The sequence below is a fragment of the Colius striatus genome, chromosome 1, assembly GCF_028858725.1.
Source record: "Colius striatus isolate bColStr4 chromosome 1, bColStr4.1.hap1, whole genome shotgun sequence".
In the NCBI taxonomy this organism is placed as follows: domain Eukaryota; kingdom Metazoa; phylum Chordata; class Aves; order Coliiformes; family Coliidae; genus Colius; species Colius striatus.
Window position 1 is genome coordinate 169,799,278 of NC_084759.1, and position 25,205 is coordinate 169,824,482.

Genomic DNA, 25,205 nt, shown 5'->3' on the forward strand with positions numbered 1-25,205 from the left:
ACATAATATACAGAAAAGTCCAATTGCAACTTTCAAACACTAGTTAACACATCACCTTCATGAAACAAAGTGCAACTTTCCTTGGACTTTTTGATTCTTTATAAACACACACATAGGAAGACAACAGAAATATGTCCATTGTGCTTGACTTTACTTGTCCAAGACTACTGTTTAAGTAAGGACAAGTAACAGCCATCACTTCATTTAATAACTTATGTTATTAGTGAAATAATTTTGTGCCAAGGTTCCTTCCTTCCATGTATTTTTTATATTGTACTTTGAACATTTTCAAAACAGAATGATGGTGTTAAAAGTTTATATTAAATACTCTCTGCCACCTCTAGAAAGCAAAGCAAAACAAAACGCTACACATATAGACAAGAGGTTACTGAGAGTTAATGTAATACTTCAACCTTTCAGATAACTGCATTTCCAATTATTCAAAAACACAATACATGTGTAGCTTATTGTTTGGTTTCACTGCACACTAGTTTATTGATATTCAAGTGAAAACAGAAGTTGGCCACTATGCACAGCAGCTAGAAACAACAACTGATATAACCAACATAGTGCTGGAAGACTCATTCTTTCCTCAAGAGGAAATATAAATTTACAGTAATTGTATCACCATTGAAGCAGAAAAAAAACCCCTAAAATGAAGTTTCTGGCGAAGACAACAGGATGGCCCACTGCAGATGAAAACCATGGGGGGGAAAAAAAATGTAACACAACATGACAACAGATAAACATTATGAAGAAAATACAGCTTTTTCCATGTGAAGTGCTTAATTTGGCCAGAAGGGAGGGTAGATATCAAGTCTGAGGGCTTTAAAATTTGTAATTCTTATTTTAGCAAAGATCTAAGAATATGGTTCCTTTCCCCCAATAGACTGATATCACAACTACAGCCTGTAGATGCTGCTTAAGAACAAAAACAAAGTAAAGCAGTTGGAGCTAGAATCAGTTCCACATTATTCCCAGAATGAGTAGAACTCCAGTCTTTTCTCAGGAGTGTGTGGGAATAATACAAGAGGAAAGGCCTCATAATTCGTTTCATCTAAAACCATATTTCCAAACTGTCCCTGCTGAATCACATCAAATCCCAAAGTCTAATTCTTGTAACTCAAACCCCTCTAAAAATGTCAAGACTGTGCTTGCAGCCTGCTCGGATATGATCGCTAGCTGGTTCACAAAATTAAATATATGGGTCTCTACTGCCCCCTACACAAACAGTGACACAACACTATTTCCACAAAACAGTATCTTTGAAATACCAGAAAATAACCTCACCATGCATTCCTACAAACTTCAGATTCTGCCACACAGCAGGAATATCTGAAGGAACAGAGCTAAAAATGTTGTATCTGGAATAGTGTAATGGTGAAGAAAAAATATGATCACTTCATCACTCTAGACTAAACTTCTGTCACCCTCTAATAAAGCAAAAATGTTTAAACTTCATATGAAAACATTTGTAATACAGTCTATTGTCTTCATGTAAAATATTTAAAGGAAAAGCATCAGTGACCAACATTTGGACTATTTCCATTACCTCACTTTTTGAGAAGGTTAAACATGGAAAAATATCTTCCCGATAAATTTTGTCCAAGAAAGGACACGTTCTGTCCAAAGTAGGTTCATCCTTCCAAGATCTGAATTCATTGTACAAAGACAGGTCAGCCTAGAACACACACAAAGATTTGCATATTTTAGCACTGCAAATATCACACTAGTGTCTCTCATTTGCAAATATCCACAGGCAAATAATGATCATTAAAACTAAACACTTTCCACTGCACTGTGCCCCAGCTATGAACACCTCCTTAAATCCACTTTTCTAAGACTGTAAATATAAGCAAATGAAAATATTAAATTTCCAGGACACAGAGGTAATGCATTCACTGGACGTCGCAACAGCAGGAACGAGCTAAATACCTCTCCCACATTTCCTAAGGCTTCCAGGATAGCTTTGAAAAATTCAACTGATTGCTTAGCAGGAAAAAAACCCACAAAAAATTACTTTTCATCTTGATGCATCTTCATTACCACAGTTTAGTCCATCTCCATTTCTGTGAGTTGCAAAAAGGCAGAGAAATCTAAAGAGAACTGCAATCCTATGCTGCATCTTTTATGTTCACCCTGCATCTAACACCTTGCTACTGAAAGCAAAAATAGACATTTAACAGACAAAACACGGTAACACAAGTAAATCAGGAATTCAACGTACAAATCAATTACAATCATAGAATCAAAGAATGGAAGGGGTTGGAAGGGACCTTCAGAGGCCATCCCCCTGCAGAAGCAGGTTCACCTAGATCAAGTCGCATAGGAACATGTCCAGGCAGGTCTTGAAGACCTCCAAGGAAGGAGACTCCACAACCCCTCTGGGCAACCTGTTCCAATAATTATAGTTTTATTCTTTATTTTTATGCCCAAACTCTCTCCTATACCATATCACAACAGCAAGGCAAGGATATTCACTGCACATGAGCAGTGGAAAAATACTAAATCTGCCCATGAAATCACGCTGGAGTAAACACGCCCTGTGTTAGGAATAGATTGTTACAACTGCTTTGAAAACACTGTTTTGTCATCTCCCTGTTGGGATGAGTTTAGCAGTGATCCACTTTGACGAGTTTGGCACTGATCCAGTCTGACATTCACAAGACTGGTACTAGAGGAGACTGGCACTAGGTTGCTACTAGTGTTATGGGACAGCCTGTCCCATAGGCTGGCTCCCCACTGATGGCTGAAGCACACAGAGGTACTCCCAGATCACATCATTTGGTTTAGGGTTACTTGAGAATCACAGGCACCAACATTGCTGAGACATGAGCTGAACAGAGCAGGGATGAGTGCTTCCGACACGTACTCCTAACTCAACATAAAAGACTAATGCCAGCCCCCAACAGGATATGCAACACCATCCTGCTCCTCAGGCAAAACATCCCCACCTTCAGACTGGTTTTGATGTTCTGTTGACAAACACTTCAGCATCTTTTCCTTCAAACTGGTTAAGTCCCTTTCTTGTATTATAGCAGACCTATACTCCTCAAACCCAAACCTAAAGCTATAGGAAGGGATGTATGCTGCAGGCCAAAGATAAGTCATGATGTGTTTTTAAAACTCTGTAATATTAAATCCAAATAATATGGCTGGGATAATGAAAGAGAAAATAACATATGCTAAAAATTAAACATTTTTAATTCAATTCAACTACTTTAGATCAATCTCGTCCAGTCTTTTCTTCTTTCCCCACGCATTATTCTTTGTCTGAGCTCCCAACACTGCCCTTCTTTCACATATATATTTGTGAGAGTTCTTTTGTCATTTTTTGTTTTGGGTTATTTTCTTGTTGAAAAAGAATCTGCAAAAAATTAGATTGGCAAATTTGTTTTCCATTAGAGCTACTTGCCTTACACTCAGGTGCAATCAGGAACAATCATCTTAATTAAGCTAGTCCATAAATGTTCTGGTTGCTAAGCCACCAACCTCATTGTACAAACGAAATTCAATAGGTGTAACTTGTTCCCTAAAGGAACATTTCCCATACCTCAAAGTCTATCTCAGCTCTGGCTTAAATAAATATAATCAAGAGATATTAGCAGAAAGAAAAAAGGGCATTTTTGATTGCTACTATATGATTACAAAAATTAATATGCACTTATTAATTTGGTTCTTTTCTAGATCCCAACCTGAAATTTATGAAGGATCTGTCTTGAAAAAACACTCAGTGAATATAGTTGGATGCTCTTCCTTTCCAATCTACAGTTATGTGTGTACCTGCTCCCTGCCTTTACTTGTACTTTCAAAGTTTTGATTATCTGCAGTAAAATATACAGACAATTGCAATAAGAATTGTAGTTAAATTTTTTATGTTCTCATTCTGCTGTAAAATGCAACATCAGAGAAACATTTCAGCTTTCTGAACAACACTGATGCACTTATCAGCATTTATGAGTGGATGCTACCTGCCTACCAAATATCCAGGAAGCTATTCAGTTTGCCTAAATCCTGTTAATATCAAAATTAATCAGACCTGTCTACTTATCCTAGAGATTACTCCTACATGCTAATAAGTATTTCCCTGAGGTAGTGGTACCTTCCTGGCTCCACTGCCACTTCACAGACCGATGGCCACTCCAACTCTGCCTACATTCCACAAAGAAACCTGGGACTTGATATTATTTATATCTGCCTCCACTCAACATCTCCAAATGCAAAGGTCTGGGTGGCAGACCCTCCATAAGGGCCCAAAGTTATATTCCCCATGTCACAAGGCCACTACATCCCCCTAAGCAAGGATGCATCACTCTCTACCTCTCTTTGGTCACTTAAAATCAGAAAAATGACATGCAAAGCGTAACCTAACTCAGTGGCAAGAACATTTAGCAAGAAGCAAGTAGAACTAAAGTTTCAGAACCAACTCTCAGAAATGCAAAAACATTTACCTTAGATCAAAAAAGTCACAAAGCAATGGGTAACAAAAGCAATAGGGAAGGCATGTCTCCCCTGCTTAACAATGTCCTAACTGCCATGCCAGAGGCAGTCTTGCTTTCTTCACCCAAGCTGCACTCGCTTATATACTCTTGCTCTGAAAAGAGACAGAAATACTTGAGTCCCAGTGGGTGGAAAAAATCTGTGTTTCTTACTGATTCCCTGGGCTGTCACTGGAAGAAACTGTCACCTGTCCTAAGCAGCCTCCACCAGCCTCAAAGAGTCTCCTCAGGCAGATTAGAAAAAGGAGACTGAAGAGAAATGTCAGGCTGATTGGACCTTCTGCAGCACATCCTTCACATTCACCACTTTCTCTCCACAAGATATTGAGGCAAGATTGATTCCTCCCCTCTCTCTTGCCCAACGCTTAAAAATTTCACTGTGTGATGACATGTGTGATGCTTTCAAAGTAACTGGATTCCACCCCAGCTCTCCTGTTTTCTGAAGGGCAGTAAGGATTCCATTTTAATAAGGAAAACATTCTGGAAATCACTGGAAGTGGGCAGGTAGGATGCAAAGCTTTTTTTTTTCCCCCCACACCTGAGTATGAAACAGAAACCTGAAATGCCTTTATTTTCTAGATTTATAGTAAAAAAGGTATATAGTATAAACACATTTAATGAGGACTGGCAAAATAAAGTATAAAATGGCCACTGTGAATCACATTAAAGATTCAGTTAGTCTGTTACCCCTCTGACAATGCCAGCAGTCACAGAGGCTGCAGAGCAATAAAAAAAAAGAGTGACATGTCTTCATTTTACATCCTCCCAACTTATAGAAATATGTAGTTAAAGAAGATTCCTAAGTCAAATGTCACATTTATCTTCTACATACCTTCATAGGCTTTTCTTCTGTCACTCTGCATGGCTACATTTCAAACACATTGAAATTTTTCATCTTGCTACCTCCTGACAGTGGGTTGTGAAGTTTCATTATGCACTGACTCAAAATTGTTCTCCTTTGAGCTTCCAGAGTGTTCTTAGTACAAGAAATCATTAATATTTATTCATCATTCATCTTCCTCCAGTCACCTGTGATTGTACAGATTTTTGTTCTACCTCAGAAGCCTCTCTCTACACAGAAATACTTCCACAGGTTTGACTATCTACATCACACTCATTTTCTTTACGTCCTTTCTGAGATGAAGAAATCACAGCTACATGCACAAACACATACATTTACTTTTTCTCATGATCCTCTGACCTCATTGCTAACTCTCCTCCTGCTCTCTAATGAAGCATTGATTCCATCTTCTCCCTGGCTTCTTTCACCCAATATTCATCTACAAAATGACTCTTCCTCTTTTCTCTGACAGTTTATGAAATATTTACAAAAGTTTATGAGCTCTTGATGACAGACTTTGTAAAAAGCCACCAGGGTTTCTCATTCCATCATACTGTATTTTTAATTTCTTTTTTTTTTTATATTCCCATCTTTTAATTATTCAGTCAAATCTTACCATCCCTTAATGATTTAAAAGAAAACAAGACTTGGGAAAATCATCACCTATTAGCATGTAAAAAAATTTTTCTTTCATTAACAAAAAATATCTCTAAAATAGTTGGTATTACATGAAGATTTAATACATAATAGATTTACTCTGAGTAGAGCAAAACAATAAAGCCAACTTATCAGCAAAAAAAAGGGCAATACTTGTACTGTTACCTCTTTACAGTCTTTTACAATTGGCTGCATCATGGTAAGGTCTTGATGACTGCCACCCATAGCACTGCTTGTACTCTTGTTTCTTGCATGTCCTTTCTTAAAAGGAGTTTTCCCACTTGACTGAAACTCCTTTGTTGGAGATGTTGGTGAAGTTGACAGTACTAGTGTTTTCAATGCTGCTACTTCAGCCTGGAGGACATCAATCTTGGGGGAGGAAAAATAATTACACAAAAATATTGTATTAGGCTATGAACATGTTAAATCATTTAATACAATTTCCATCCTGGTTCAAATCAAGCTTTCATCTTCCAACAGTGCTAACAGACAGATTCCCATGCAATTGCATCCTGTAGTGACACTGGCTTCCAATGCAGCTTGGTAACTGGCTGATAGATGCTGGAACACCAGCTGCATCCACAGGCATTAGCTAAGAATATGTCAAGGCAAAGCAAAACGATACTATATATGTAATTTTAATAATGTATACAGCTAATGCTCTGTTTACATCTCTATGATACACACTTTAGATTTATAACCATGTGAAAAGACAATGCAAGTAAGTTAGAAAAAAACTCACCTTTCCCTGTGCTTCTTTTAATTGTTTTTCTGCTGCAGCTTGTTTGACATTAGCTTCTTTAACCATTTTGTGTGCTTCCTATAAAAAATGTTTAGCTAGTGTAAATGTTTCACAGAACTTTACAAAATACAGTAGAAAAATCCTAAGGACACACTTTTGCTTCATGTAGACTACTTGTGAATAGTGAGTTGTGCAATAGTCTGGAATTGAATAGTTACATACCAAAAGAAACCCCTACAAATCTATCATTTGGATTCATCACTCACATTTCTTCTCCTTGGTCCTGAGCCCAGATTCAGAAATTCAGGAACTCCACCAACCCTCTCCTGTCACAAACACCAGGCTCCAGTAAAGCTTGGGTGGCTGACAAGTCAAGTTCCTTGACCCCCAAGAGAGAGACTCAACCAATAGCAACGAAGGCAACACGGGCAGAGTAACATATTCAAAAGAACAACTCTTTTCTTATAGCCAGAATAACCAGTTTTAGTCATCTGCAAACTTCTACATGAAGGAACTGGTCAAAAAACTATGAAGTCTAAATTCTTACCATCAATAAAACAAACAGAGAAACACCTTAAAAACAGTTTGTGGATTTAATAAACATTTCTGAAGTAGAACAGAAAAGCACTAAAAATTAATCCAAGTAAAGAAACAAAGCTAAGCCAATTAAAAAAAAAAAGCATAAAAGGACAGGGGATTTTTTTTAAACATCCTTTTACCTCATACCTCTAAACCTTTTGTCTGCATAATGTATTTGTTTAGGCTCTGATCCAGCAATTTGTGCCTATGACCAAATTACTGAAGGCAATAAAGACTGAAAGATCAGGGCCACCGACTAAATTACTTGGGATAGGATCCCTCTCATATCTGTAAAGCGCCTAGCACATATCTGGACGCTATATAAATAAAATAAAAAAGTTCATACATCATCATACCAAAAGATCTGTCTCCCACTGGCATACAACACAGCTCTATAATATGGGTTTGTAAAATTCTCTCAACTAACAACAGACACATGCAGGAATGGGAACATACACATTTATACAATGTGTACAAATACATTTAACATTGACCATGCAGTTTCTGCTTAGTGATGCACCTTTAGAAGCAAAGCATGTTACAGTGTTATTACAATGTAAAAATGTAATATACACACCCAGCTGTGCAAAATAAGTCTCAATTGTCTATTGGGATGGATGAATATAAGCTCTAGCTTATCCACATACATGGCCACTGAAACTAGCGGCATTCAGAATCAAATGTGAATTCAAGGGCTATAGATCCTTTTGCAAAGAAAAGAAACACCTCAATGCTGTGTTTTGTTAGGGCCTCTTACTGAAATCAAACCACAAAAGAAAATTCAAGTTACGTGCCCACGTTACTTCTGAATAATTAATACTCAAGTCAACCACTACTAACACACCATATTTCAAAAAGCTTTAACAAATTGGTATATTGTCCTAAGCTATGAAGTGTCATTAATATATCATTTCACTGTCACTTTTCTTTTTATTCCTCTATAGTCAAAGTATCTACCCAACATTTCCCTTCCCCACAACATACAGAAGTATTTCTGCTAAGTACCTTTCCAGTCTCTCATTTATTCTCTACACACAGTAACTGCTTAGTATTTACAGTAACGCTGCTTTACCAGGATGAAGAAGTAAAATGTGTTGCCAATACACAGAGCAGTTTGTAATTTGATTTTTGAATGTCAGTATTTTCAAGGTTTTAATTGCACTTTTATATCAATCCAATATCACATCATCATATACTGCTTCTGAAACATATCTTATGTTGTATCTTTATGCATAATGCTAAAACCCAGTATTTAGATTTGGTAAACATATAAATCATCTCCAGATCATGAAATTTATTCTGACAGTTATAGGTATCACAATTTAGCCTCTAGGCATTCCTATATATAACCCTTTGATAAAATGAGAACTGATCCTGCTTCACGTATGGGTTTAAGATTATTTTCTGTGTATTACATGCTCACCATCTTTGCTGACATTACTACCCTTCTCTCAAACGAAAATGACCTTCTTAAAGTTCAGGCTTCTCACTTGGTAACCAGGTTCCATCCTGGTACATCACTCAGTGTTTCTTTTCAGGTCTGTGGGAATAGCATACTGCCAAACCCAAAATTCAAAAGCTGAAGGCAAGGTTAAGTTATGTACTTGCTACCTCCATTGATCTAGAACTACATTATTCTTTTTAATTTAGTCACCATGGCAACCCCAAATTTAGCTCTTATCTAGATAGCGTTGTTGTCAGACAGAGAAGCTGTCTCAAAATAGTTATGCCAAAAAATAAGCCGAAATAGTTTGAAGCTTTCTGATTTATCTTTCTAATTTTCTTCATTTTGTGTCTAGGCAGATTGACAAGCTCAACAAAGTCTGCTTCATATAAGTGAAAAAAGTCTACTGCTTGCTCTTAAGCCTCTACTTCAACACATCCAGGTCTTCAGGACACAAATTCTTTTATAAGCTTATCGCAGAAAAATTCGGCACACAATATACTGATTCTACATAAAACATCTGGCTCAGCTTCCTTTAAGTATATCACATCGAAGACTCCAACAAACCTCAAATAGACTAGCTGTAAGTTCTTCCAATTCCTGTCCAAGTTGATCTCGCACTTTAGAAAGCCTTTCACATTCTTCATCTTTTAACTTCAGCTCCTATGGAAAATTGAAAGTTATTTATTCTGACTTAGAGTAGTAATTTGGCCTTTAAAGCTAATACCACAGAGAAGGGGGGAAAAAAAGAAATCAGGGGAACACGAAACCTTTGCTAAACAAAGTATTTCAAAATATTAATCTTAACACTAGAAACGATTAAATTAATGCTATACATATATAGCTACTTCTTCCTGCTATACAAAAATGTACCAAGCCAATTTAAAGTATCTCTAAGCTAGACATCAGCATTTTCAAAACACTCTGAAGTAAAAATGCTTTTTCCTGAAAGCATAGACGACTAAACTAACTTAAAATACAGATCAAATTCATTACTGGGACAGACAGAATACCAGTTCTGTTTACCCATCCCTTAACAGACACTTACTTTTTTTTTTAAAGTCAAAAAGGTTTGTCTAAAGACAATTCCCAATTCTAAAAGAATCTTAAAACATATTTTACTATATTGTCTCCTGTAAATTCCCTTAAAACTAACACAATTCCAAAATCATTCTATAATTATATCCTTGATCTTGTTTGTGCAGACAGACAAATCAAATTAAAGCAACTTAATGAAATTCAAAATGTTATTTCTCTACACCACTAAAATTTAAGTGAAGAAGGCCTGACCATACCACCTTTACAGCAAGACTTTAACATAGATTTGGCAGTATAAGGGTTATACGTGCCCAATCTCATCTGTACTGTCCTGAATCTAAGGGAAAAGCACGGTAATTTGTAGAGAAGTAGAAAAAAGTTCAACATGGAGTTTGAAAGCGTTCCTCTCCCCTTACCCAATCATTTAACATTGAAATCTCTTACAAAAGAAGGATGGAGAGAAAAAGTAAGGAAAAGCAGTATATAGCCTACTCTACCTTTCAAGCACTTTTTCAGCCAGAACTTCCATACTCATCTAGTTCTTCCTCCTCCTCTTTTCCCTTCACCAAGCTACCTATTACACTACTGATGCTCCTGAAATCAGGACCCAAGACTGTCACTGACACGTTAAGACTCTACATACAGTCTAGCAATGACTTGTTTTGAATGTCTCCAGAAGCCATTATAGAAAACAGTTGCCTTCAGTCACCACAAAGTCACAAAAAGGCTCAAACGACAGTTTCCCTTGCATTTCTGGGAACTAGGTAATATTTCTCCCAAAATCTTCATGACTGAGTGATGTTGTACACACTGAAACTGCATCTTGCCTTGAAGAATGCAGATATTAGATCTTGCTCTCAATTTCTGCAGCAAAATTGGGAACAGATCTTGCTCTAAGTGCATGAAGAGTCCTGTTTGACTCAGCTCCTAAATTCAACAAGTATTTCAGGACTATTCTAGATTCATTTAGTACCAAAGGCAATCTTTCTCCCTTCTTTTATATGGTTTCAACTTTGGACATTTTCCTTGATTTTAGTCTAGCTTGTTTACTATTTTGATTTTTTTGCTTTCCATATGCCACCTCTTAATTATTTTGAAAGGTATAACTTAAATGACAAGGTTTTTTTCCAAACACAGTATGTCAAAATAGTACTCGGCTCTTTCTTACTAGCTACAATTTCCACACAGTGACCTATCTCTCTCTCAAGAAAAACAAACAAAATCAGACCACAAAATCACCATCCAGAAAAGTAGCTGCAGATGGAGAAAAGAAGGAAAAACGAATACAAAAGCCAAAGAGTATAAACTACTGGTAAAAGAAGAGGTTAAAAAAGGTAAACAAAATGTAATTAATTTTGTGTAGGATTGAAGTATTTCCCATATAATGTTTCTTGACAAGGGAGTGAACAATTCTGATGCAAAATACTTAAAGCTCTAGTTTCATGTGTTCCTATAAAAGGAAAAAATACATCAATATATTTATTTTGGTTTCCTTCAGTAAGGAAGATGCTACACACACAACACAAAACATCTTAAAAAGAGGTTATACTAATATTCAGGACAGGAGTTACCAAACTCACATTCAAGGAACAACTACCTCAGGTTCACCTTTGGGCATCCACTATTAGTATACTAATTTAAGTAAGATAGTTACAGTTTTCCCTGAAACTATAAAGATTGTGGGGAAATAGATTAAAATTTATGCAGATGAGTAAAGCTACTTACAGAAAACAGAAAGAAGACAATACCAGGCAGTCTACTATGCACGGCTGCTTAGCTACATTTGTCAAACACTGAGCATGTTCCCATTACATGATTCAGGAGGAGCATAACGTTAACACTTCATTTTGCCAAGCAAGTTTAATAGCTTGAATTTGTTTAAGCAGGTCAGAGTATCCAAAGCAAAAAAGCTTAGCAGTTATTAGACACATTACTACTGTCTGTATCTTAAAGATATTCCTGGAGACTTCCCAACCATATACAGTATAAGAGCAAAAAGCCCCATAGCATGTGCTAGACTAACCATCCATGCTGCAGTCCTTCCCTACATTACTGTCCTGAAAAAGTAACTACACAAAGATGAGCTATTATAAAGAACATCACACACAGTTATCAAAGTAGGTAATAAAAAAAATTGCTCGGAAAAAAAAAAATCCTTAAAGTTAAACCTATATCAGAGAGTCATATTGCTGCTCATTTCACTTTGATCCTCACAGATAGACTACAAAGTGGGTCTTCAGAAAGAATCAGTGAGATAAGAAATGCAAATCACCGTTTCAAAACTATTCATATTTTAAGTTCTAGGGAAAAAAAAAAAAATCATCCTGCATTTAATTCAGCAATTTAAACAAGTCAGAATTAGAGGTCAAAGACCAAGGAAGGAACAAAGATTTTCTACAAATACACCCTAAAATCAGAACTGTGGGATATTGAATCTGGAATTCTTAAGTTTTAAAAAATGGTTGCCTCTATATTAGAATACATTTCTCTTCGACTGTGGTTCACTCAGCACTCAAGTTAAACAAGCTACATAAAAAAATATTTCATTGCAACCACATTTACAAAGGTATTTGATGTGAGAAGAAGTCCAGAATTATTTTTCAGAGATAATTCAACAGTTTGTGAAATGCTTTTATCACTTTACGGTATGGTGGAAGATGCTTCTGTCTTGTTGCATTTCATCTCCTACTTGCCTGAGAAAATTTCTATGCCTACAATACACTACAACAGCATCAGTCAGAGGTGTGGAAACTGAAAACTTTCACTACTCAAAGACAGCAATGAACTGCTAAAATACTTTCAGAAAAATCAACCCATCTTCTCCAATCACAAGCCAGGGGCCTTACAATTTTGTTTCTGAAAAGCCTGCAAGTATACTCTTCAGCAGAGCTCTAGGATAGTACATTATTCTGGAGCATCCTCATTTTTATTGTTTGCTAAACTTGGAAGTAAATAACAATAGAAATTTAAAGACATGTATAGTACTATTGGAATTCCTGGGTACTTACTGTGAATCTATCTACTCAATAATCCACGCAGCACTTTAAATTGTTGTGTTTTACTGTGGAAAAATAAATAGTTTGAATCATCAGTGTTAGCTGCACAGAAACACCATAATAATGGGAATAGCCTCTTGCACTGGATTATTTGATGATACAGGCAGAACAATGGGGAAAATCTACATCAAATCCTGTATCAACACATAAGATAAAGACAAGAGATCGAATTGGAACACTCAGTTTGTTTGAGATGAAGAATGCATACAGAAATTGAAGTCTTTGAAAGAAAAATCTAGATGTCAGGATCAGGTTCAGTAACTACACTGAAATGTACAGCACTACATTCTATACTGTCACTTCTTTCACAATAACCACTGTATCAGTGTGGAAAAAGCTCTCAATTTCCCTCTACTAGGGAAATATCAGTAGTTCTACAACAAAGTCAAATATAACTTTACTCGTTCCCAACAGTCCTACAGATCATCCTCTAAAGACCTTGGGAAGCATGGGATTCACTCTCAAACCAATAGAGTTTGAGATCCCAAAGAGGGATCTTTGCAACCAACATCTCTGGCAGATCGCTCTTTCCTCATCACAGGAGGGGACTAACTATCAGTGACAGTTAATAAATTCAACACTCCAAGAGAAAAACCTATCAACACAGAAACCTAAGTTTCTCTCTGCAGTCATGGATGACATCACTATATTGACAGTCTGATTGCTGAGAAATTAACTTCAAGGCCAAATCACACAAAAACTCGAGGAAAGCATGACTTTGAACTACCAAAGCTCAGAAATGACAATTATGCTATCCAAAATACATGCACCATGCTGGTTAATTAAGACTGAAAAGCAAATAAAAGGTATTCCTTTGCACAGACTCCACTAAACTTGCACATCAAGAATACCATATATGAAAATACCACTGTTTCTCTCCAATGTTGTCTAAATGTGGTTCATCTGCCTTCATTAACAAGTGACACAGCTCAATCCAAACATGGCAGAAAAAAATGCAAATGCAGAGAGACATGAGGAGATAAGGTCCCAGGCATTGAATCACTAAACCTTTTAACACCTGCTCAATTTTCCAGATGCTGCTTTAAAAGGTTAGCAAAACAAGGAGAAATTTTCAGATCATCTAAAGCAAGGAATCTTCAGCTCCACTCCACAAAATATACCCAAAAATTAAACCTTCCATAAAAAAATAAGAAAAAATGAGCTGAATGTTCTCAACAAAGAGTGAAAAATCTAAATACTTTTAATTAAGGGGGCATTTTAAGACAAAACTATGTCCAATTTTATATGCTTTGTTAGCAGAGAAAGGTACTCTGCTGTTACCTCTCACCCAATCTTTCTCCCTATCTCATGACATGATTTGGTGCTGCAACCAATCTAGATCCAAGTACAAAGTATATTTCTTGTCAAGATACAAGAAAGACTTCTTTATAAAAAGCTAAAAAATGTAAGCCGACCTTCAGATTATGAAACTCACTGTGGGCAAATGAGGTAATATTACAGAATGCCCTGTTGTGTGCAGGAGCATGAGAGTGGAAAACAGGCAAAATCTGAAGGTCAGCTGGATGTAAAAGGAGAAACTGAGATGAGGTAATTCTTTACAACAAATTTGAGGCTTGCATACAGCATGGTAGCACTTTCTCATGGCAATGCTCCCCCTTTCACCAAACCTGAATAGGTTGGGTCTATTTCAGTGCATCACCCCGATCCCGGCTGGCCCAAGATCAGCAAATCATTTTGCCAGTAATGCTGTTCACTTTGAGAAGTCTGAAGTCTTAAGAAATACAAGGCATACACAAAGGAGGGGGAAAAAAAGAATAAATCTTTCTTCTAATCCTGAGTAATTTCTTCAAAAACCTTATTTAAATGCCTAACAATTACATGCCATATATTTATTCTCCAATACAAAAAACTGAGCGCACATTAAAAGAAAAGTTGCACTCCAAGTGGAGACATGGAAAAAAATTAGTGCATCCCTAAGCTTCAAAATCCCTATTTCCTTCCTAATCACAACTGCAACAAATTCAAATCAATCTTTAATGCATATTACAACAGAATACAGTTTCTGTAATACATGAAAAATGCAAGACAGCAAATTTGTATTTACTTTGTCCACTCCTGGAAGTTTGTAAGGTTTCCAAGCTCAATGAGCTCACAAGATCCAAGTGCAAATTGAAATTCTCATTTTTCTCCCAGTACAAAGATTTACAGAGAATTTAAAACCATTATGCAAAAAGCAACCAGTGATACATAGCCACTAACTACTAATTATATTCCTACAGATGTTTAAACTGAGTACTCATTGATAAAAGTGAATATATATGGAAATAAAAGTTGAAGGACTATATGATATACTGAATACTGAAGAGTGTGCACAGACTCATGTGAACAGCCACAGCTTTTGGAGAAAGCAATCAGAAGTGAAATAGGGATAGAAAAAAACTAGTCCTCATACAGGAAGTGGAATAAAAATAGATACTACAAAACTGTACTTTGATAACACTGTCAGAAGCTGGAAGAGCTTTCCTAGAGTTCAAACTCTAATTTGTTCTTCCTTTCTAAGGTTCCAAGTTTAACTGCTAGGATTATATATTCACATGCAAGGTCCTCAAACTTATTTCAGGTTAATGTTTCCTTTCAGTGGTCAAATGCTAAGCAAACAACACATTAGCAAAGGAAGCAACTACTCAACAATAAAACAATCAACAGAAAAAGTGGTATCAGAATCCATACTTAAGATTCACAAGGGATCAAATGCAACTATGATAGAAATGATGACTGCATTCAACAGGATGAGGTAACAAACAGGAAAACAAGTTCAAACACAAAATGAGCTTAAATCTAAACAAGAATGGAACTGTGTAGAGGAAAGGGCACAGATACAAACAGCACAACATCTACTCGAAAGTTTAAGCACAGAGGGATGTGAAAAATTATAAACAATGGCTTTGCATTTATATAGCACCATCCATCCAAACAAGACAAAGCGCTTTACAAATATTAATGAGTTGAGCCACAGTGTCTTCAAAGGTATCCATATTCAATTTGCACCGTGGTGTAACAGTACTGTAAAGAACACCAGCGACATCTTTATTGCTTCTTCCCTGTGCAGGCATTCCCCTATGAAGCATCACAAGGGTCCTGTTCTAAACCATTTCTATATTCCATTCCATGCTACACTTTTATACTGTAGGAGTATAAAAAGAAGACTTGAGAGGTCTGTAACCGGTGTCTATAAATACTTAGAAGGTAACAATGGAAAGACAGAATATTACTCCTATTCTCAAATGTCAGAATAAAGGAATGGTCTACATTTCAAAGCAAAAGTGTTTTTAACCAGATATTGCAGCAAAAGCTTTCCACAGCTAAGTAGCAGCAGCACTAGAAAAAAAAGAATTATCAAGGAGTAATTCAAAGACGTTAGCACCACACACGCTTAAAAAACTTTACATAATTACATCCTAGTAACTATAAGAAATGAGTAGTCTCAGACTGCATGTTCTGGCCCATCTATCATTCTGCAACATTGGAATCACTTCAAAGAGAGAAAAAGAGGGAGGAGACAAGACAAGGAGCCTTACCCTCTGAGCTTTTGCAAGTTCTTCTTTCAATCGTTCATAGCCCTTTTCTCTTACTTCCAGTACAGATGGGCTCCGTAAGTGAGATAAACTGTCTGTACTCAACCCAAAAATATCTTCATTTCCTTCAGCAACATCTGCTACCGTAGCACCCTGCAAAAACTCTCTCTCTACGTTATTGCTCTCCTTTCTGGAATTATTGTGATTGAATGACCCACTCTGGGGTCCAGAGGTAGAACAAAGTACTGCGTCGGTAACATTGATGCTGTAAAGAGAGTGATATATTTTTTATTTATATAATACATTAAGAAGAAATATTTTAGAAATGGCAGTAGTGGTGTTGAACGTACCATCATGGACAAAATTTAACATTACAATATTGTAAGTAATATTAAAATTACATATTTAATAAAACAAACAGTTTATATGCAACAGACATCAGCAATTTAAATACGAAGACATGCAGAACTTACCTGACACCTGATACTTCTCCACAATTCAGCTGTCTGGGAGATGAATAAACAGGTTGTGTGGGAAGGTCAGAAACATTCAAAGCATTGGGCTGGATTGGTGTGGAAGACACAACAGAAGGATGTGGTCGGTAGATAACACTGGGTGAGGTAGTTTGTTCCTGAGTCCCTGGTTCATTTACTCCAAGAAGATCTGGTGTAGTAGGTGAAGCAAGGTTCACTTCATGGAAGCCTTCCAAAGGATCACTGGCCATAATAAAAGCCTCATCATACGAAACCCTGAATTAAATAATCAATTATCAGAATTCTATCTAGCAACTATTTGAATTAAAAATCACTCATACAAATATGTTCCGAATACTTCATGATACAGTGGAAACCATGGACAAATATTGCAAAAGTAGGAATTTCAACCACTAAAAGTGTTTTTTCCACACACTGGACTGCTGCAACCAGAATTTCTAATAGCAGACTCTGCACCTAAATGTGATGATGAAATCAAGAACACACTCCTTACCACAAAACAAAGTCAGTCTTAATATAGCCTAGAGTTGGTTTGTATCAAAACACAAATATATTGCATTCATGAATGTAGGGGATCTGGGAACCAGTAAGAAAAGAAAACAAACAAAAAACATCACCAAAAAACCCAAACCAACTAAGCAAATAATCTAGAGATGGAAATCAGTGAACCTTCAAATAAACTACAGTCCATAGTAGTTTTGGTTAAATTGCACACCTGATCTTTTAAGATCTCACTGTACTGATAGTAAGTGTGAATGAGTATCATACTAAAATATAGTACAGGTAAGAGTATTGTGAATCTGCAATTTAACTACCAGTCTCTTTTATTATTTTTTTAAACTCCATTATTTTTTTGTAATATCAAAAGAAAACAAGGACAACACAAATTTTACAAGCCCCTAATAGAAGTGTATTTTCCAGCAGTTTGCCAGAGATCATAAAAATCTTTGCATGATTCAAAAATATTAATTGGAAGTAGCATGGAGAAATTTGTGAAGGAATTACCTTGTTCACTGGAAAAAAAAAAAACACTGTCCATGTTATAGAAATTAAGAAGAGATAAAGTTAAGGGTTCATAAAGTTATTTCACACACAAAAAATAGAGATGTAGCATCTACACTGTATTTTACAGACAAATCTGCTTATATCTTAAAACTGCAAAGACAAGGCAGAGAGAAGATCAAGGATGATGGTCATAACCATGAAGAGATGATGCCACCTACTTGCATGTAAGCACTCACATCATTAGCTACTTCATAAAACACACAGGCAATATCAACTGGCATATGCAGGAACATTTTTTTACTTTTGGCTCATCTTAAACATCGTTCAAAACTATTTTGTGTCTCAAGTACTGTACTGGATAGTTACCTCTGTTAAAGGTGTTGCTTTAACACATTATCAGGTACACGTGGAAGAAATTCATTTGTTCAGACAGCAAGAATATGTTACTAATTTCTCTGTTTCTGTTAATTGCTCCCACAAAAAATAAATCAATCACCTCTAAGAAACTGCCTGCATTTAAGGGACCTTAAAAATCAATAAAACGGGGTAGGTTTTGGGGTTTCATTTTTTTTCTGCAGAAAATTTTAACACAGAAATTAGGTTTTATTTTGAACTATCACCAGTAGTTGCAGAAACAAGACTTACATACATAAACACTGCAAGTTTTGTGCTTTGGAGCTTTTTCTATCATAGCACAGACATTCACAGCTTATTTTTCAGTTTGAGTGTGAAAAATAATTCTTGTTTGATTTTCCTATAGTTGTTCTTAACTATTATGAGCATTATAATTACATGTACATGACGATAAAGATTGTTAAGTCAACAAATTAAAATGGAGGGAAATGCCAGAGCTACAGGACATTTCTTCAAGGTTAAGTTTCAAATATGTTTTCAGCTCTAAAGTGTAACCACCACACATCATTGTTGTACGGTTAATACGCTAAAATACTGCTAGCTTGAAAAAATAAAATTGCAGAAACTATTTTTTACAGTTCATAAGCCCAGCTGAAAAATACCCACCTCATTAGTCTCAAAGTCAAGCTCACATCTACACAAACACATTTGCTTTCATTGTTTCCACCACTCTCTTTTTCCACCACGAAGCCATATCCCTTTCCTCTTCTGTGTCGAAAAACTTATTCACCAGTTTTTAATGTATTTTATTACTTCTGTACACATCTTAGGGTTATCTGTTTGAAGTAAACACTGTAAGTACATCAAGTAAACCACAGGCTCAAAGATAACCATTCTGTATCTTTATGATAATTTACACAAATTCAGCTACGTTATGAAGTGCAGAGAGTCATGCTGGCTCACACAGAGAGAAGTTATTAGAAGCCTGCTTATTATCTTCTAAATGTTCAAATGCATTTCTAGCTCCCCCTCTGGACCATCTCACCAATCTACAACAAGTAGTTGTATGGGTTTTTTTGTTTGTTTTTTTTTTTTTTTAATCTATTCTACCTACATGCTCCTACTTCCAAGAGAAATGTTTCACTTTACTCCCTTCCCACAGCTTTTCCACCTAACCTGCCTAAATCCTGCAGTGGTTTTAACAATTAAAAAAATGCTACGGAATTTTATTTACAAGACTATCACTCTGCCTATACATTAAATACCAGTCTCACCCTAAACAGACAAGAGAGATTTATGAGTAAATAAATGCATGCATAACTTCTCAGTTATCACAAAACAACCTCTTTCTGATATACCACGTTAAAAAGTTACACAAGCTATTTCTGGAAGAGCTGAAAATAAAGTCCCTCAGCTAAACTTTTCCCATAGTCTGTCAAATGGGCACTCACAAGCACACCATCTGTGTAAAACACTTTCCATTCACAACTTTTTTCATTCCTAGCATTACTTTTCACTTAGCAGTGGGCAGGCAGAAGCTGGATACACCACTCATACAAGACAAAGAAGCCTATATTAAATATCTCCATTTCAAGACCCGACAACACTATTATGTTGTTACCCAGACACCAGCCGAACACACCTCCCATGTTAATGAAACCACATATGCAGAAAGCTAGGCAGTCCTACAGAAGACATGCCCTTTTGGGAAAGAATTCTTCCCAAGTAATGGTAAACAAAGGAGGGGGAAAACACACCTTAAATTTCAGTGTCATTAAAGACTGCACCTTGATGGAGGCCCTGCAGTGGGGGTGAGAGTCACATTACTGACTAAGGTAGCAACAGAGGAGCCTTGCTGTGAAGGAACACAAAGCGCATGGCCAGTGGGGAGCTTTACTAGGAGTCAGGCTGACAGCATGTAACAAACCAGTGTTGACACAGCACTCTTCAGTGGTAATTCTGCTACTGTGAACAGATGATATTCCGACACCTCAAGGCGGCACACTTATTAAACAAAATCATTAATTTTCTTAATACTTTTTGTACTACATTATTATACAGTGAAAGTTTGGAATAGCACCAGTGTCTACCAGACACATGATTATTTTTGTCTTAGTTGATTAGATACAGTTTGGATGATGTACAAAATCCACGTGCTGTAATAAATCAAGACACAACAACAAAATAAGTTAATTTCCTCATACTTTCACCTGGAAATAACACGTATTTGTTGGAAGCTGTCAAAGCATTGTAGCCACACTTGCACCAGGTACCCACAAAACTTCATGAGGAAACTAGACTCAGAACTGTTATTTTACCTAACCTTAAACGGAAAGTTTAACAGTGAATGAAATCAGTTTAACAACAGTCAGTTTAACACATTTCTATAGCTTCTAATAGGAATCAAGAACTGGGAACATTTTCAACAGCAGTCACATCAAAATGCTTAATCTCATTTTCCTGTTACCACTCTAAGATAGGTTCAGGTACTTCTTTGAATCAAAACAGTCAATAACAAAATACTAAAAAGTTATCTGAAAAGCAGTTTATTGTGGGTTGTTTTCTTATTAAAATATATATATATTGAAGACTGCCTACTAAAAGCTCTGGAGTTTGTCTTTTGATGAGTGCTTTTAAATACAAGACCAGGTGAAGATGACAGCTTCTCCTAATCGTTACAGACCATTTAAATACAATGTCAGCACCAAACATTTCAAGCATAAGAAACCTTATTTTTAGCTTTACTATTAAAAAGCACCATCTCAGCACAACAGTTATATATTCCAGTGGAAAACAAACAAACAAACTACACATAAGCTAAAAGAAGTTACTGTTTCTAAACACTTTTATTAAAAGTAAATTCTAGTTAGCATTTATCAAAAAGGTGCCTATTAGGTATAATGTTTTAATCTTTACATAGCAGGCCTTTCAAGAAACAATAAAGTCTCAAGGACTTCATTTATTAGACTCCAACATCTGCTTCAGTTAACTGAGGCAGGGATAGCAAATTGAGGGTTTTCTGGTAGTTCCTTAAAATAACTGGCATTATCCCACCACTGGGCCTGCATTCTCCTCACTGAATTTAAAAACCACAAGTTTGGACATACTTGGCATTATACAGTCTGGAATGTAATATGTTTTAAGCTCTAAAGAACTAAGTAGGGAATTAGAATAGTGGACTAAAAATACCTTTAAAAGAAGCAGCTCAATTAAGTGCTGCTATTTCATACCTATATCAGGTGGAAGCAGGCAGTTTAAAAGGCAAAATTGTTGCAAGGCATATACAAACACCATTGGAAGTTCAAACTCAATTAAATTACATCTATCCAGTATGAGATAATCATCAGATGTGATGAATATCTCATTCATCAAAAGTTTGGTGGATTTTTTTTCTCTAAACTGTTTAAGCATTGTTATCAATGCCAGCTCATTGCACAAACACAATTCAAGTCTTGGCATAGAAATTTCCTTAAGGTTTGCAAAAACAATTCCCACTTTTACAAGTCTGCAATTATAACAGAAATTTCTACTTCAGAAGTCCAAATTGGAAATCAATTTTTTTTGAGACAATAAGATGTGAGAGAAAAAACAATGAACTATTCCAGTCTTTAGATATTGTACATTTATTTGTGAGTGACCTTACACTGCACATTTACCAACAGATGGTAAATTAAGCAAGGTGGTGAATTGTACATTAGGCAAGCCCACAGAATTTAAGAGCTAGCAAAACCATGATTGGTTCAACAAGATGTTTTTCTATTGCATTCCCACTGGTGTTGTCATACAATGCTATGACAAGGGTCATTTTCTACTCTTCACTCTCATATTAGGCATTCAAAACACTATTTCACACTGTTTTAAAAGAAACACATAGTCTATTTCATAGCAAGAGTTTATAAACTTAGAAAGACTATTTGTTTTGCTGATCTGATGATTTAAAATTTTCTTTTGAAAACTTTATTACAGGGATATCTTCAACTAGAAAAACACAGGTGCAGGAAGCAAGTGTCTCGTAGAGAAACACAACGGCACACAAGATTGAACAACCTATACTTCCAAAGTGCTTGTGAAACCTGTAAAAAAAACACAGTTTAGAGTCTGGTAGATAGTACACCTCTTACCAGAGAGAAAAATCTGTGCTTTGCAAGGTAGGATACCGCAAACTTTTATTGTAAACAAACATTCAAAGAATGCTGTTTGTTCACAAAGGCTGTCTAGATCTAGTTAAATTAATTGCAAATATTATTTTCCTTGCAGATGTTGTTCTTTTGAAGGCAGAACATTGTTCTGCCGTATCTTGGAAACAACTTACAACCCCATTTCTGGTTTAAGCTTGGTCAGTGCAGAGTCACTCTTGACAAGAATTAAGACCTAAAGACCCTCAGCCACCACTGAAAATATTCCAATTACTGAAGTAAAAGTGATAGCAACTTTTATTGTATGTAAAGCTTTCTAGATGTATCTGTAAACGCATTTAAAGAAACATTTCCTTAACCTTTAAAAAAATCTTGTTAGTATATTATTAAGCACAATTACAGTGTCTAATGCAAGTTTTAGTCAAGTTATAGTAAGACAAGACTTCAAATGCCATATTAAAAAGGGTCTTAAAAATAAAAATCCAAAGTACACATTTCTTTTCTGGGAAAATCCATAAACGTAAGTGGAACAGTGAGAGCTCATCTCATTTGGCATTTTACATGAATTTTAAATCAAGTCAATAAGAGCTATGAAGATAGCTGCAGTCTATAATCAAAAGGCTTACTGCAACTCTTTTTCTATAGAAAAAAAGAAGTCCTCTTTCAAATATAGTGTAAGAAGATGGATATTTCAGTCACAGCTGTGAGGTGCACTCCCATTTGTTATTTATTAAAAGCATAATGAGAACGGTAAATTATTTATCCTTCTTTGCTCACTAGGTAACATTAACCAAGCACAGACGATGAATGACTGCCAAGACACAAATACAGAAGGCCTGACTTTAACCCTTCCCAGACATCACTAAACAGATCTACAAGAAAAACAACAATACAAACATTAAACCAATAAGACCTCAGGTTTTGCCTTATATTTTACCGAGGAACACAAATATTTGAACAGATGGTAGCTGCCAATACATGCTTCTAGAGTAAATAACCTTAAATCTGCTTCAAAAGAGAAGCTGATAATTTCACAGTTACGGCAAATCTGTAGAAGATTAGTGATTTAAGTCATCTAGATCACTGTTTTTGAGACTTCCTAAGAATATGCTTACAAATGAACACTGTGAACAAATCGAGCAATATAAGCTTTTTTAGCTACCTGAAAACGAAACAGACAACGCTCTCAAAACAATGAAAACACTGTTACTTTTTGTCAACAAAACGAGCGTTGAGGGTATCTAAGGATTCGGCCACTCCGTGTTCTGCTTCCAGAGCCCTCTGACTCTCAGGGAACCAGTGGAGCATCAGAACTTAAGCAGTACAAATTCCTGCATAGCTCATCACTTGCAGTGAACTTGTAACCAGAATTTCCTTTCCAAGCCTTGCCCTCTAACGTAACTGCATTACGAAAACAAGGGTCACTTAAGTCCCTGCTACATAACTACTAGAGCTTACAAGACTACTTATCGAGAACCAAGTATTAACCTCGATATTGGTCGAAGACCTTAAAGCAACCAGACACGCTACGGGTATGTGACGCTCCGCAGCCCCACAAAGCCAAACTCTCCGCCAGCCTCCCATCGCACTGCTCGAGCCCCGAGTCCAGGTGGAGCGACCCAAGCCCGGGAACACACCAACGGGTCAGGTCAAGCCCAGGGACTCACGGAGGGGCCGACGCCGGGCCCCAGCCGGCCCTCTCCTTCCCCCGTCTCACCGGCCGAGAGGTTTGTGAGAGGAACAGAAGACTTCAACACCAGCTTCTCGCCAGCCCCTTCTCCTCCTTTTAGTAATTCCTGTTCAGACGCCCTTCCCCAGCAGCCCCACGACGCTTCGGAAGGAGCCCCCGCTGCCGCCCCCGCGCAGACAGCCCTGAGGGAAGGACGGCTGCTCTGAGTCGCTGGCTCCGGGCGTGCGACGCCTCTTTGTCCAGCGCCGGATCTCTCGGGGCAGGTGCGCCCGACACGTCCCGAGGTGACCCTCGAGAACTACTTTTTTCCCAGTTTTGCCTCCTACTGCAGCGTATCCCTGCCGCCAGCTGCCCCCTCCGCACCCACGCAAACCCCGACGGAGCCGGGGTCACCCGGGCCAGCGGCGCCTTCCCGCCGCAGACGGCTACGGCGGCACGGGCCGGGCCGGCACCTGCCCCCGCACTCTTCCACGGAGGCACCCCCCCAAGCCAGTCCCCGCAGCTGAAGCGCCCACGACGGGCGGGCAGCGGGGGAGCCCCCTCGCGCCCGGCCACTGCGCCCCGGCAAGGGGCAGCCCTCCCGGCCGACGCCGGCTCCACCCGCCCGGGCAGAGACTCCCGGGAGCGCGGCACCGGGCAGGTGCGGTGGCGCCAACAGGGAACTGCGGCCGCCCCGCTGCCGCCAGCGGGGCCGGGATAGCCCCACCGCCACGTACCTGCCGAACCCGGGGAGAGCGGCCGCCGCCGCACCGCGTCCCCTCACTCAACCTGGGGGGGCGGGGCGCGGGGCCGCCGCCGCGCATGCGCCACACGCGCGCACCGCCCGCGGGGCGGGGGGCAGGTGCGAGCAGCCCTCGCCGCCGCCCCCTAGCGGGGAGGGGAGTAACCGCGTCGGGGTGCGGAGCGGCGGCGGCGGGCGGGCGCCCGGGAGCCGGATGTCAGCTGGGCGCCCCCGTGTCCCACTGCAGGAGCAGGGGTGCAACGCCAGCCAGAGCAGCCCCCCAGCAGTCGTGGTGGCTGGGCTTCACTGCTCTCACTCACCTGAGACCCGTAGCGCTTCTGAGCGACAGAGTAAGGGAGGCTTTTCCTCCACACTCATAACCACACAGTCCATGGACGTCAGGGGCAAGTCTG

General features: G+C 38.0%; 1 protein-coding gene across 3 annotated transcripts in view; it reads right to left on the minus strand.

Annotated features, from left to right (window-relative positions):
* Window positions 1–24,858, minus strand: part of RAB3IP (RAB3A interacting protein) — a 32,200-nt gene extending 7,342 nt beyond the window's left edge. The window contains exons 1-7 of one of the 3 annotated variants that reach the window (XM_062003660.1): window positions 24,788–24,858; window positions 16,866–17,141; window positions 16,396–16,657; window positions 9,330–9,425; window positions 6,740–6,817; window positions 6,163–6,366; window positions 1,553–1,681 (exon numbers count right to left, since the gene is read on the minus strand). In XM_062003660.1, coding sequence (XP_061859644.1) covers window positions 1,553–1,681; window positions 6,163–6,366; window positions 6,740–6,817; window positions 9,330–9,425; window positions 16,396–16,657; window positions 16,866–17,116 — 1,020 coding nt within the window. In that variant the 5' untranslated portion in view covers window positions 17,117–17,141; window positions 24,788–24,858. Of the gene's footprint in view, window positions 1–1,552; window positions 1,682–6,162; window positions 6,367–6,739; window positions 6,818–9,329; window positions 9,426–16,395; window positions 16,658–16,865; window positions 17,142–18,911; window positions 18,953–24,787 lie in introns of those variants that run through there. The other 2 variants (XM_062003571.1, XM_062003740.1) reach the window with 2 other exon arrangements.
* Window positions 24,859–25,205: the final 347 nt, after the last annotated feature.